Source organism: Drosophila innubila (genome assembly GCF_004354385.1).
Source record: "Drosophila innubila isolate TH190305 chromosome 3L unlocalized genomic scaffold, UK_Dinn_1.0 0_D_3L, whole genome shotgun sequence".
In the NCBI taxonomy this organism is placed as follows: Eukaryota; Metazoa; Arthropoda; class Insecta; order Diptera; family Drosophilidae; genus Drosophila; species Drosophila innubila.
Window position 1 is genome coordinate 16,807,248 of NW_022995376.1, and position 15,939 is coordinate 16,823,186.

Genomic DNA, 15,939 nt, shown 5'->3' on the forward strand with positions numbered 1-15,939 from the left:
CTGCAACGCCGACTGCGACAGCGATTGCTAATGATGTCGTTGATGTGTTGCATGTATTGTGAGGCTGACGCTAAAGCAGCGGTCAGGGTCGTCAGTTATCCGCTCTGTGATCAACTCCGGGACCGCCATTTAAATGATGGGCCCCCAAGAGAAGCCGTCACAGCGATTGCTAATTGCTTAGACTAATTGCGCTTAGCTGCCGGCTATGAAAAGCCGTTCAAGAAAGTACCAATCATGGTTTCAGTTAATATAACACCGACCGTTATTTCTTTGACTAACAGTTTACCTTGCCGCTAGACGCTGCTCTATGCTCTCTTGGGGTGTCCAAGTAAGTGAGTATTTACCCTTTTGCCATGCGGCGTGTGCAATTAAAGCACAATTTAACGCCGCGGCGTTGCCGCTGCACGCAACTGGGCAAGTTTGTTGCCTAAGTCTTTTGTTTTGGTTTTATGTAATCGAATCAAAGGAATAGACGAAAGATTATTCGATTTATTATTATGTATTTACAAATTTTGGGCAAGTCTTAAAGTAAATGTTGTGTTTAAGTTTGCGTTTAAAGTTTTCCTTTTTTTAATTTTCTTTTTTTAGCATGCTCAACTTGAGGTCAAAGATGAGTTGTTTTGAGCCTGCATCATTTCGATCAGCTTCTTCAGCTTGTTGTGCTTCTTCAGATAGGCGCTCTTCTCATGTGCCAGCTTAACAGTTGTTATGTCTGTTGTTGTTGTAATTGTTGGCTTTTGTGTTGTGGATGTTGTAGTTGTGCTTGTTGCTAACGTTGTTGTTATTTCTGAAGCAACTGCCGCGGCAGTTGGGCTGCTGCTGGGCGCTACAGTTGTGGAGGAGCTGACTGACTGTTGTGGCAATTCGTTGTACTCCTCCATCTCTGTCTCAGCGTCAGCCTCCGCCTCCTGCTTCTGCTGCTCCTTCAACGGCGCTTGCCAATCCAGCGGCTTCTCCTCCGCTGGCAGCAGCTGCAACTGCAAAGAGATGATGCATGTGATTATGACATGGACATGGACATGAACATGGACATGGATATGGATGTGGTGGGGAAATGGTAAATGAGCATGAAGCAAATGTTGTTGCGATTGCGATTGGTGGCGAATGGTGGCGAGTGGTGGGTGTGCGTGTTGCTCTGTGTGTGCGTGTGTGTGTATGTAGGTGTAGCTCTTGTGCAAAAAGCATTTATAAAAGTGTCAAAAGCGTTAAGTTGTTGTAGTTGGGATTTCGTTATTTTTTTTCTCATTTTCATTTGGCTTTAATTTGATGTTGTACACGCAATTTACAAAAACGTCAACGACTCCTTATACTCTTCTTAATATATGCATATCAGTAGCGCAGATAACGCTTGCGATTATCATATTGTCTTACATAGTTCCATGGCGCATATTTGGCCTTCTCGTAGGCCTTGTATTTCTTGGTCTTTGCATTGTATTTGCCCTGCAGCTTATTAGGCACAATTGCAGTGTACTTGATGCCCACTCCGGGCACATATTGTGCTGCCAAGGCGGGCACACTCACAGTTCCCGTTCCCGCTCCAGCTCCAGCTCCTGGTGTGCTGTACGGAGTCAAAAGATCGCCATAGTTGCGCTTGGGCGGCAGATTGTTGTAGTTGGCCGGCGCATAGGGTCCGGCGGGTATGATCCAAGTGCGTGGACGTGACGGAGGCGGCAGCACATAGCTGAAACACATTTAAAATAAGAAATGAAAAGTCGAGTTAAATGTAACATTATTACACTTACACATATGGCTTCGGGTTGGGTATATCATCACTTTGATCCTCCCAAACTGGCGCCGGTTCGCGATATGGCTGACGTGGCGGTGTGGGCGTGGTACGTGGCGGCGGTGGCACAATCGGTCCAGTGTTTGTGCCCCAGTCGACGCGTATCGCTTGGCAGCTCGCACCGAGGCAGATGACTAGCAGCAGGAGAATTGATTGCTGTAAAAAGTAATTAAAAATTTTATAAAACTACGTAAAAATAATTTAAAAAAATTAAATTTAGAGATTAAACATTGATTACTTAAGTTTTAACAAAGTTAAGAAACTTCCATTCGGTATTGACATCCAAAAACACAGTCGCAACATGTTGTACAAATTTATTTGCACCTGCCACAAAATTTGACTCGTTCGACTCGCTTTGCCTTTTAGTTTATACAATTTCAACATAGTTTGCAAATCGAATGCGTATTTAATGCTCTGCTAACCAATTAAATACGCTTTATTTAGATGCATCGAGCATGGTGCACTTGAACTCGATAAGATACAAAACGATTCAAAAGTTAAAAAATTTAATAACACATTAATTACATGACGACTTACAACAATGTCAAGTTTGTACGCGTACAAATATAATAATCAACGCAAATTGTTGTTAACATTATGGCATTGTCTCGCATTGTTTCGTCTGCTTGTTGTTGTTGTTTACACTCTTATTGTTGCTTTTATATATATGAGAAATTTCTCAACATACTGACATAATTTAACATGTTGAAGTTAAAGCAGACTCTCTGTTAGAAATTGTTTGTCTGATCAAAATTTGTTGAAAAGTTAAAAGTCATTCTTTGTCTTTGTGATTTATTTATTATTATTATGATAAATATTTATAATGAAAATATTTGCTTTGTTAATTGAAATAGTTTGTTTAATAATGGATTTATAGTTGATTAATTACGTTGCATTCATACAAGGCTTAAAAAGGTGCGATTTTTTATTGTCTGACAATTGACTATTTTTTTTTGTATTTTATGAATTAATTTTTATTATTGTACTACATATATAAAAACCGTTTGAAAGCTTAAACATTGTTGACTTTATGACTCTTTATTATTTATTTATGCATTGTGAACATTGTCACCGGCTCCCAAGTGCTTTTGCCGCTAATGATCAATTAGGAGCCGTTAAACATGCTAATGCGATTTAAAACGCTACAAAAACCGCGCGAAAGGTGCTTAATGTGAATCGAGGCGGAACTCAGATAGGGGGACAAATGGGGGAAACAGATTTTTACAATGTAAAAATTGTTCATAGTTGCAACTTGCAAGTTGGCCAACTCACAGACAATCGGCAATCGGCGCTCTCCTTGGCCAAATTTTGTATGTTGCCAATTTGTCAAACGGTCGGCGCTTTTGACAATATGCACAAAAGATATCGATACATCTGATTTATCGATGCCACCTGCATGCAACATTGCAGTGAACATGTGTGTGTGTGTGTGTGTGGGTGACTGTCTGACTTATTGCACCTTTGCTCCTCTTTATTATTTTTGTTTTTTGCTTTGCGATTCTCTTAGCTTCATTTTCGAATGGCTTTTCAAAAGATCAGAATTCGTTGAATGTTGCAAATTGAATGTGTCAGCTTAAGCAATTACGATAAACATGTAAACAAATGAGTGAGCGGTGCTCGTATGCATATACTTTTTTGACTCACTGTGATGTGCTGGCACATCACTTTTAGATGCAACACTATAAATAAAGTTGGCAAAGCTTTTGCATGTTTTAAGTGCTCATATTACTTTTTATACCCTGTGGCCGCAATGTGAAGTAGATGGAGTGGTTTATATTTGTAGAATAGTATGTAAATTTAATGGACTGCACTCACTACTCACACACAGAAGATGATATTCCCTTCCCCATTGCTTTTTATAGATTGTGCTCTGCGATGGCGTGTTAATAGGGTATGATGTCCCACTTTAATGCGCCCCATTAACCACACATCAAATCAGAGTCAAGCCTTCTTGTAAGCAATAAAATGAAAGCAAATTAGAGCGTGTATACGTCAATCTTAACGGCATCGATCTTGATCAGCAAGAGCAGCTGAGTCAGGCGAGGTAAGATTGACTGCATGTCGAGATGAATGTACACATATGTATATGTACACAGATCAGAGATTGTGAAGATTTATTTTTACAGAATTTCGATACAATAGCAACGTAAAACCATTTAAAAAGACATGTGGAAGAATCAGTTTAAGTTTAATGCTCAAGGTAAAATAATATTTAATATTATCTACAAAATATTTACTAGGTATTTCTATTTTATTTTCTTCAGAAATACATCTTAATGATCCGTCTGTCAATTAACTTCTGGTGTTAAATTTCGAGGTCTGCCAGGGTATCTGCTGGTCATTAAATATATTCTCACATACTCGAACAGACTGATTGATTTTTGAAGTTTTTCATTGACATTTCAGCTGCGAATTTTATATTGCTTTGATGGCTAAACAAGTCAATAAATATTCACAATTGCAGCAATGACGACATTATTTTAAATTCAACTAACAAGAGCTTTAAGCAGTCACTTTTACAGTTTGATTTAATGGCCAAGTTTATGATGCGATAGCTGGTAAAAGAGAATAGGCTTTTTCAGTTACATCAAAATGAATGTTGCAATACAGTTGATGATCGCTAATTAAATGTCTTTAAGTTGCATATCATATTTAGCTGCTTTGATTCAATTACAGATCGAATAAGTTGGCCAAAAGCTCAACAAGCAGGGCTCTAAGACATTTAAATGGCGCAGTTGTAGCACTTGAGCAGCTTTAGCTCCAGTTTGTCAAGTGGCATGACGGCATCAAAAAATATTATTATTTTGTAACAATGGACACTCAATTATGATCATAGCTTGAGCTTGTCTGGGCTCTTGTCACTTCCGAGACATAATGACAATGACCATGAACTTGAAATTTACTTAACTCCAAATTGAAACAACACTTAAAAAAAAGTGGACTGTGTAATCTGAAAATTAAACCGATTTAATTTGTGATTCGCAGTTAAATACGTTTACGGATGTGAAGTTAATAAAAAAGAAGAAATACAAAATTAGTTTCTTAAGACAATAATAAAAGAGTAATGTAAGAAAGTAGATTAATGTAAGCATTGTACTAAGATAATCCAAATCAATCTTACATTTATAGTATTTCCCAGTAGAAGTTTATTGCTGAACACTTTTATGATCTCTAATTTATTTCCTTGTTTCTTTCTCTGAGTGTACCACTATTCATTCAATTGACAGTCTAATTGTGGTTACCTGAAAAGTTTTCTTTGTCGACTCTTGCCGCTTTCGCAGTTTTTCGTGTTAATTAAAAATTGCGAGGGGGAACAATGGGAAACTGGCTGGGAATCTGACTGGGAATCTGTGCGTTTGTCGGCTTTTTGGCTTAGTCAAATGTTCCAAAATAACGTCGAATTGCCGAAAAGTACCTGCCAGTTGAATGAACTTCAATTTCGAGCACATTTCAAAGGTGGAACAGCAGCTGTGGATCTCATTAATTGGACGGCACTCCCTCTTTGATATCGGTCTCTGCGCCTCCGCCCTCAATGCCGCCTCCTTTAACTTGTCTTGTCTCGTCTTGTCTTGTGTTGTCTTGGCGTAATGAGCAGGAAGGCGCTACTCAGGCGATTAAGGCAAACGGGGCGTGTCAATTCTAACCGCAACCACAACAACAAAATACTAATTAAAAACAATCAATAAAAAAGGCAGTGAGCAAACGTAAACTACGAGTACAGCGCACATTACATGGCATTATCATTATCTGTGATTAACGCAGTTTAGCTCGAAAATAATCATTTATTATCAAATAACTCGCTTGGCTTTTTGAATTCGTTTCTCAGCTTTTTGGCTGCAAATTAAGTGCTTATTTTTTTCTACTTTTTTTTGCGAAATTTTTTTTGAAGCCAAGAAAACCGTTTAAGTAGTACGACTACTTGTAGAATTGCATTTTTTGGGTCAAGCTTAGATTTAATTTAATGTGGCCAAGCAAAAAGTGCAATGCGCGGGCGTGGGCGAGGGCGGGGGCAGGGGGAGTGTACGGGGGCGCCAGCTGTCCGGTGTGGTCCAATCTTTTATCTGCGGCGCAATGCTCATTGTCTTTTATTACACAACATTATCAACAGAAAATAAAAATAAAAAATAATATTGTGCTGGAATATTGAACAATTTCTACCAATTGGCGCGTTCAAATTGTAATACGATAATAGTAAGTATGCCATAATCATTTTTTAAACGCCCTAATTGAAATAATAATTCACTTGTGGCATGAGGGCAATGCTTAAACAGAGTTTCCATTTCATTTTTCAAATTTTCTGGGGGTTACTGCGGGCTTGGTATTGCAGTTTAATTATTGATATGGAGCATATGTATATATTGGGGTCTTTTGGCTAAACGAGTTCAATAAATATCATTTTGTGCATTGTAATAAAGTTTTGCAAGCTCACAATGCGGGCTCCAATTGCATAATAATAAATAAGATAAATGATATTCGATAAATGAATAATGAATATTTGATAATTGCTTACGTTTTGAAAATGATATACATAAATATCACCCATACCATTTGTGGGCGATGAAAGTGAGCCAAATGTGAAATGATCATAGTCAGACAATGGCTTAGATGATTATGAAAGTGGCCAGAGTTCGATTATAGTTCAAAGGGAAGAAGAAGAAACTCATTAATCATTTTACTTTCAACATGATCTGTCTTGATACAATTAAATATTCAATGAACTGCCAAATTGGATTAACGATTTCTATCAGCACTTAAATGTTAGCTCTTTCATCGACATTTAAGACTTGATTTATAGCCTATAGAATATATTGTATTTATATTTCATACACTTGCATTGTGGTATTATAACTTTGTCATAACTTATCGTGAATAAAGCTATAAATAAGAATTATTCTTTGGCATTTATTAATCAGTTAGAATTATTTCGCACAGTTGAATATGTTATTAAAACAATAATTTTTAAAATGACTTAATAAATATAAGGATAGCTTATTCAAAATTAAATACAGCTTAAAAATGTTTTTAGTCATCAAATAAATATGCGAGTGTATTAATAAGATTTGACTCGCTGATTTATTTTTTTTTTTGCCCAAAACATATGTGAAAAGGAAGAGTTATAAATAATTATCACAAAAGCATTACATCAAAAAACACTGCCAAGTTAAACTTTATATTATAAACGCTTCTTTAGCTATTGTGGGAAAACAGGAAATTTGAGCTTTACTTAGTATATAAGTATATAAATTCTGATATATGCAGAAAGACAACTATGGATATAGTTATGTTAGGTAATGTGGGTGTGCTGTGAATACGTCCAAATCAAAAATATGAACCATAAATTTAGCGTTCTACACTGTAATCTCATGGTACATGGTCATTAAATTTACATGTTAATCGCTTTTCGCACAAAGCTGAATCAAAAGAAGACATCCGGCAAAGGCAGATCTCTGAATGGCCAGTCAGACGCGTTTTTCAAAGTGAAAGACAGACAGAATGACGGCTTGACTAACCTTCAGGCTGACGTTCAAGAATTACACAGAGAACAACAATAAATAAAGGGTTTAAGATGGCAGGCAGCAACAACAACAACCAAATGACTTCATCTATAGCTGGCAAACAGACGAAGCGTGTCAGGTAATTAGTTGCTTGTAGTTGTTGTAGCATTACAACGAGGCACAGGTAATGTGCCTCATTTGCATATAAAGCGCTGACTATCATGACCTAGCCTAGCCTAGCTTAGCCCCTCGATTTGCTTAGTCGCTTCTTTGGAGTAGAAGTTCAAGGTTTGGCAAATTGTCGCTCATTGCAGGCATCCATCAATTAGCGCACTGAATCGAGCGACCTTGAACGCCAGAGCAAACAAACAAAACAGCAAAAAAACGAAAATAACGAAAAAAAAAAAAAGAAAAAAAACAACAAACATGACACATCGCCCCCACAATGCTACCGTCAGCTTTAACTCGACTGATTGTTTGTCTGTCTGTCTGTCTATCTGTCTATGAGCTGTGGCCAACGCTGCGCATGCGCGATCTAAGCTGGCGTTAAATTTTGACATGGCTTTTTAACGCCAAACATTTTTGATAGCCATGTAGAAGTTGGCAGTTGTTGGTAGTTGGTTTCATTTTTCGCGACTGCGCTCATTTGTCACAGCTTAATGTTGGCCAATTTGAAGGCGCAACTCAACGCTGCAAGAAGACAAAATAACAAGAGACACAAACTTGTTTCATGTTACTAAGAGCTGAAACATTTGTTCGAATTAATTTTTGGCATAGGTCTCGCCTTTGGTCTTAGTCATTGATCGGTTTTTGGGATTTGGATTTGGTCTTGGCTATGGTTTCTGTTTCTATTACCGTTTCGGCTCGTTGCATTGCTCGCATTGTACTCGAGCTCGGCAATCGTATCACAAAAACAACATTGTTCCATACAATGCGAAGTCGGCTTCCTAGTCAGCTTTTTGGCCATAGCCAGCCTCAAGTATTAGCCATAATTCAAGTCTCAATTGCAGTTTGCCGACAAACAACCTTGTGAGGCATTTGGAGCGCACACGTTTTTGAATGTATTCGGATCAGAAATGTGTTGAAGATGGCGATGTCGATGGTATCGATTTCGTGTATCGCATACTCAAGAAGATGCTTGAATTATGATAGTTGATTGGCGTTGGATTTGTCTGGTTTTGTGAATGTACAATCCATTTCTAAACCAAAATTTAGAATGTCAGTTTCAGTTTCTAAATTGAGCCAACTCATCTTGGCAACTTAAAATTGCTGGCAATTTCGTTAAATACCCCAAGACCTTTATCCCAACAGGTCATCCATCAATTTTTGCATACATTCCAGACTAACACAAATCAAATCGACGCCAAATGAAATCTGCTTATGCACTTTGATTAATTGCCAGCATGTTCCCAGGCTATTTATACGACTCAACCGTCCATACAAATGCGTATTTTGTTTAACAAAAGAATAATAAATAAAAATTGTATACATACGTATATAAATTTGTATGTAGTTGGGAGATTAAAATTATTGATGCCCAAAAATGATTTGCAAAGGCAAAAGTCAAACTCAAAATACGTGGGAGTCAATCAGTCAAATAAACGAATAAATAAGCGAAATTTAATAAAATAAATAGACATCATGTTGATTTCAATTACGTTGGCCATTAATGCGCATATTTTTGAACTCGTCCCAATCGGGGTTAATGAAATTTAAAATCCATTCAATACAGACAGCTCAATGCTGTTCCTGAAGCTGTAGCTATATGGTAGATGTATCTTTAGATGTAGTTGTGACTGATTCTATTTGTTTGTGTGCAGTTCCCAGGCACTTTGTAAACTTGACCCCCATGAGGATTTCTCTTTAGAGAGAAACAAGCAAGTGGCGTGTCAAAAATTAATTACTAAAAAATATATTAAAATTCCATACTAAACTCGTGCGTTCTTTCAGCATACGTAAATATAAGTAGGTGGAACTGCAGCATCATCGGTGAAATAAAATTATATAAATTGCAACATTTTGTTGCAGGTCTGTTTGTCAGTCTGTCTGTCTGTCTGTCTGATTGGCTAACTTGATATCAGCGAGGCTCATTGAATTTGTGGCATTTGGGGGCGTAACAATTTCGCAAAAACCTTCAAAACATAATAACTTGCATTTTGAGTAGGGCACTGCGCTGCGTCTTTCGTTATTGTTGTTGCTCTGAGGCTAACTGGGCGCTAATCATAAATCTGCAACGCAACTCAAACTACAACAAATACAACAACAACAACAACAGCAACTGCTAATCAGCGGTTACAGACCCAAAAGTTAATGCCTGTCAGGCACTTAACTGTTTGAACTTTTCGACGTCTGTCTGGAATTTTTGTGTTGTGAAAATGGAAAAATAAATAAATAAATCAAAGCGCTTTCAGCCTCGTCAATGGACAATGAAATAGCCCACAGAGCATTTTCTGTTTTGCGTAGCGTATCGATCCACATCTCGCTTCCAAAACTGGCCAAGAGGTCAATGTGCTACCGTTAACTAAATTGTATGCCCATTCAAAAAGTTGCATTTGAATTGACCAAGTATTATTGATTCGAGGCGGGCAAACATGCTTCTAAAAACAAACAAAACAAAACAATCAAACTCCCCTCAGTAATTTGCATAATTTAAGTTGCAAATTTTGCATAAAATATTCATTTTGATTTCAGAATTGTTAACGAATTGATTTGGCCATTTACATAAGTTTTGTATGCATTTTTGGCAAGACAATTCCATCATAAAAACCAAAAGCAAACATAAAAAACAATCATAATAATTCCTAATTACAAGCTAATATTATGTTAACCAATCGGAGGCCTCGAATGTTTGTCTATAATAAATAAATTAGCATCACAATGAACATGGAAATTGACTCGTTCCCATAACTTAATTGGCTGACAAATTGTGCTGAATGAGGCAAAAAATATTTAATGGCATTTAGATAAAAGTGTGAAACGGCTCTTAAATAAAATTTCATCTCAAATTCATCAACAAATTACTTAATCTAATCGTCTTTTGATTTGAGGAAGTTAAATTGCATATGAGTTTCATTATGCGGGTAACAAATTGCCAAAAATAAACTTAACAAAATACAATTAACAAAATGAAGAAGATGAAACGTTAATTACTCGAATGATGTTGCACAAAGAAGTAAGATTTATTTTTGTTTTCGCTGTGCAGTTTGACAATTAATGACGCTGATTTCACCAAGAGCACAAACATGTTTCCGGTGCGCACATCTGCAAAAAATAAACAAAATGTGTAAAAACAAAAGACCTAAGACACGAATTAACGACAATGTCAATAAATCGACAGAAGCTTCTCGCATTGTTTAACGGTAGATCACAAAATGTACAAGTAGAAACAAGCCAAAGAATATTGCAAACAATGAGCAACAACAATAACAACATAAACAACAACTGCGGCAACAACAATTGTGGGTCATTGCCTTCGGTCAATTGTTGTTTGTACGGCAGCAACAAAAACACAAAACAGTACTGGAAAAAGTTTGAATACCCTTGTAAAGTTAAGCATAAAGCATGATACACATATGACTAGACCAGAAACATTGATTAGGCTGATGAGATGACGATGATGAGATACTCATAAGTTTTATAGCATTTGGCAATGCCTGCTGTGACTGAGGCTCAGTTCGTGATTGTGAGATTGCCTTCTCATCAAGATTTATGCGCATCGCCGTGTGTGACAGTTGCTATTTTTTGGTGGTTACGATTGCTGATTAAATCAGATCGTGCGGCTGAGCTTATTAAATATTTTAATTTTCAGTTTTAAGTGTGAGAAATGCCGAATCATTCGGAGCATGCACACGCTTATTGTAATAATGTATATTTAAATAAATATATAGTACACCGACATGTGCTCAGTTTTGTTAAGCACCTCGTTTGCATACAGTTAACACTCAGTTGGAGTTCACCATAACTTATAAATTACAAAATGAAGCACTTAACTCTCAAACACTCTCAGCATGAGCAGCTTATTTTTATATATAATATTTAAATATTAATTAATACATATAATAGAGATACTTACCATTTTTGTAATTGAAAACTTTTAATAAAAATTAAAACTTCTAAGCCGATTTTGCTGTAAATATTTGAAATGTATTTGATTTTGTTATTTAATATATTCATTCATTTCTAATTTATTACTGTACGCATAATCAAGTTGCCTTTGAGGGTCGATGTCGTTGCAATTATTTAAGTTACATACACACACACACATATGTATATACAGAGAGACGCACACTTTCGTTTAATTGTGTTGTTGCTGTCCTCTATTTTTGATGTTTATAATGATTGTTATTAGTTTCACACTGCACAGCTGCCGCTAGTTATGAAAACAGTTTCATTGAGACTTCGACTCAAACTCCAACTTCAATTTCGACTTGGTTTCGGACTTGTGCTCGGACTGCGTCTGATGTGTAATTTTAGACGAACGGCATTGTTCGCATATTGAATGACGATGACGCTCAATGTGACAATATCAAATCAAATCAGATTTGAAGCAATATCAAATTAACTGTCCGCACTCATTATGCAATCACCAGCAGCATTTGGCCAGCAGCAACCTGGCCTGAACCCTACTGCCACAGTAAATGTGTGTCCGATTTGGGCCCCCGATTGTTTGCATTGGTGACGCTGACAATTTTTTTTGCAGTCTCAATTGCGAACACTCGTCAATAGATCTCCAGCGAAATGACACCTGATAATAAACCACGTTTTTTACGTTTTCAAACTGACCTAGTCAAACATTTTTTGGCCAGCAACGTGACGTCGCATCAACTTTGGCTGCCTACATAAATAACAATTTAAATGACAATTTTCTTGCTTTTGTAGTTATTGTTGTACGGTTGTTTTTAATTTAAAAGTGCGAGTAATTTTAAATTGGTTTAAAGTTTTTTTTTTTGGTCTTTCAGTGTCGCAAATGCAGCCAAATGTGCGCACATGCCACGCATTTAAAATGCCGGCGATTCCGAGTCTCTTAAAATTGGCATCGTAAATTTCCGAGAGTTTTTTAAAGCAGAAAACTGAAGAATAATGTCTGTGTATGCGTGTATACGAATATATGCTGACCATGTCATGAATATAGCCAAAAATTAAAAACGTGACAATGTGGAGTGACCAATATTAGAGTGCGCGTTGAGGTCCCTCAATATAAAATAAGACATATCTCTGACTTAAGTCTTTATGCGACATGTTTAAGGTGTTAATACATTTTCATATTTCTTGTCTGTGGCCTTATTCAAAATGGAAATAGAAATGGAATTAGTTTATTTTATATTCTCGATAAACTAGTTTAGTTAAGATGAGTTAATGTTTTAATTAATTCACAACTTGTTTGAGCGCATTGCTAAGTGCAACAAGTACTAGAACTAGAACTAGAACTAGAATTTGTTTATAAATTTGCATTTAACTAAGTAGATGATGTGTGATTGACAATTCCAGTTCTTACTAATATGGATTCCTTTTATGAGTGACTTTTACCACACACTTCATTTCAATTCCCTAAGCTAAGAAGCTAAGAAGTCTCTATGACTGAGTACCTACTTATACTAAGTGCCTACAATTATCTACAAGTTTGAGCAAACGTTTCCGGCAAATAAACAGCATAACTACGCGTATGAATATGAATATAAGTGAATAACTGAGTACTTATGCTTCAAAAGGCCTTTACAAATCTCATTTCAAGGCATTTTAACTTCACACTAAAATTAATTAAGTCTTTTTTCAAATAGTTTAATTTAGTAACAATTACAGTGTTAACTGTTTCCCTTCCTTTTTTTGCATAAATCACATGCGGCCTTAAAGTGCTGCAAAACAATGTTCGGGGCGGTAACTATAAATATGATTATTAACTTTTTTTGTGCGTGCAACAAGATAAAGCGACAACTACAACGCCAACAACGCCTCCTTTACAGGCTCTTGCATTGATTTATTTATTTGCATAAATTTAACACGGCTTTGACAGCAGTTGAGTGTTTTTGTTTTTCGGTTTTTTTTTTGGGTTGTGGTTGCCTGTCTGCCTACAGGCAATGACAGCATAGCTGCACGCAAGTTTGTTGCCTAAGTCTTTTGTTTAGCTTTGGGCAAGGAATTTTTATGGGTTTTGGCTTATTGTTAAATTGTTTTATTACACTGCACTCAAATAGAACAACGAACAGTCTGTCTGTCTGACTGACTGTCTATGTGTGTGTGTGTGTGTGATTGTCATAATTAACACCATTGCATGCAACTTAATATGTTTTTGTTTTCAGTTATTATTTAATATTTATTTTTTCTATTTGATTGCGAATTTGCATCATCAGTTGACACTGCACATACGTTGTTCTGTTTGTTTTTGATGTTGTTGATGTTGCTGCTGCTATTGATGTTCGTTGTTCGTGGTTGTTACAAGTGTTTGTTACCGAGGGCAGCGCTTAAAGCGTGACAAAACACATTGGAGACACGGGCCACACTGAAAGTAGCAAATGTGGTAGCATCAGCACAAAGTCTCAGGTCTCAGGTCTCAGGTCTCAAGTCTCCCGATTCGCCGACTCGCCGACTGGCAACAGTTGCTTGTGCATCAGCTGGTTTCAGAGACGACCGAAGCACGAGCCGATGTTGCCGACAGCTAGTTCGGGCAAATGGTTGTTGTTATTTTTTTTTTTGTTTTTAATTTTTGGTTTTTTGTTTTGGTTTTTCATTGTTGCCAAAGCGGGTTTTTCATATGTACTCGTATAGTATTTGCCTGACTGCAAAATGTTGCTAGGGCAGCTTCCGGCTGGACATGTTGCTGAGATACTCGTATTCGATGAGCTTTTTTTGTCTCATTTGCATTTACTTAATGAAGGTGGGTAGCATGCCGACTACATAAAATTTATTTATTGTTTATTAATTAAGTCAAGAAATGTTGTATTTTTAGCGACAAACGTGCCAACAATAATTTGAGAACAAATTTCATCAGAAAATCGTTAAAGTATGTACGTTTATGTACTTAAATATGTTAATGATGGACAATAAATTAATAATAAATGTGCTGGGGCATTGATCCTCAGCTAAGGCCGTACACGTGATACAATTAAACAGCCCTGACCTCTTTTAAAAAACAAATAATTTGGCTTGACAAATAGGCCTACCAGTTTACATTACGTGAGTGACATTGAAATTGACTAAATGAAGACTCTGACCACGATTATCTTGCGATAAGTGAGAAATCAGCTTGTAAGCAACTTGTCGAACGTTAATTGTTGCATTGTTAAATGTTTATTAGCATTCTACCATTCTCAATATCAGCATATTTACTTAAGCAATTAAGTACAATCAATGATATCATCGAAACAGGCAATGACTCAGCAAAATAACAATGCAAATCTTAAATTTGTATTCTCATTTTACTTAATCAATAAATTTGTGTAAAATGCAAAAGAATTTTAAATATAATTTGAAGCGCATTACGAGATTTATGTTCAAATTGGATTTCCTCTTTTCGAAAATTCAATTGTGTTCACATGTATTTTATTCGTATGTAGTTCAGGTTCAGGGCACTTAAAATGTCGTAATTAAAATGTAAATATAATTATAAAGCCATATCAATCAAAGCGGACGATCGATTAGCATACACAAGTTTTTGCAATTATGTATTTGTTCCAATAGTAAATCAACAGAAATGTCTGCTTAAAACGCTTTGGCTTGACAAGTTGCTTTTACGAGTATATTATGGGGCGGGGGATTGGATAAAACAGGTCTTACAAAAAGATCTCAATCTCATTTATGGTCTTTTTATCGTTTTTACAACATTTTTGTTGCTGTTCGCCCGTGTTTATGATTGATCTGATGATTTTGTGTGCCGTACAAGTTGCAGCTACCGCTAGCAGCCGTTTTTTTCCCCCCTCCCATTTTTTTTTTGGCTTTAGAGAGTGTGGGAGAATTTTTTTAAAGCGAAATAATCTGATGGTAATTTTCGTAAACTATTGAAAGTGACAGGCTAATTTATGACATTTTCATTCAGCTATATTCAGATTGAGCAAGGCTGCAGATTATTCTTGATATTAGCATTTGTATATTGAGCAAGTTTTCGCATTTTTTATCAATTGAAATAATTAAAAAGCACATAAATTATAGAATTTTATTACTTTTTCAGATCAACCCGATCATTAAGTATATATCCAGTCTTCCGTTACAGGTTAACTTTGGACTGTCCTTTGCTCGGCAGCCGCTTTATCAATGTGAGCTGTGCTCTATATGGAAGGTTTGATAATGTTTTATGCATGAGGTGCTGCTACCTGAGCTACTCGGTGCATTGTTTTCCTCGGCCTGTCATAACTTATAAATCGATCGCCACCCAGTTGAGGCTGTCAACTGGCACGGCCTACAGTTTCCAGAGCTGAAAGCCATATATGCAAATAATATTCGAGAATTCACGTATTGATCTTGAACGCTTGACTGAATGCTACAGTTATCGATTGGATATAACATGACAGCCTCAGCCAAAGTCAGTTGGGGAGAGTTGAGAACATATTCGTACCGCAAAGCGTATAGTCACAGAATCGCACAGCCAATAACCTAGCTCAATGCCTTTGAACAATTTTTAATGAGCTCACATTCATTTATCTTTATTAGTAATGGCAATTGGCAACGGAC

The 15,939-nt window shown here is 36.5% G+C and overlaps 1 protein-coding gene across 1 annotated transcript; it reads right to left on the reverse strand.

Annotated features, from left to right (window-relative positions):
* Window positions 1-579: 579 nt before the first annotated feature.
* On the reverse strand, window positions 580-13,801 carry LOC117788835. Its single transcript, XM_034627721.1, has 5 exons — window positions 13,642-13,801; window positions 11,351-11,404; window positions 1,743-1,939; window positions 1,372-1,681; window positions 580-977 (listed from the first exon to the last, which is right to left on the reverse strand). Exons 2-5 carry the CDS (start codon window positions 11,351-11,353, stop codon window positions 594-596), a joined length of 894 nt encoding a protein of 297 aa, XP_034483612.1. The 5' UTR covers window positions 11,354-11,404; window positions 13,642-13,801; the 3' UTR covers window positions 580-593.
* Between the last annotated feature and the right edge of the window lie 2,138 nt (window positions 13,802-15,939).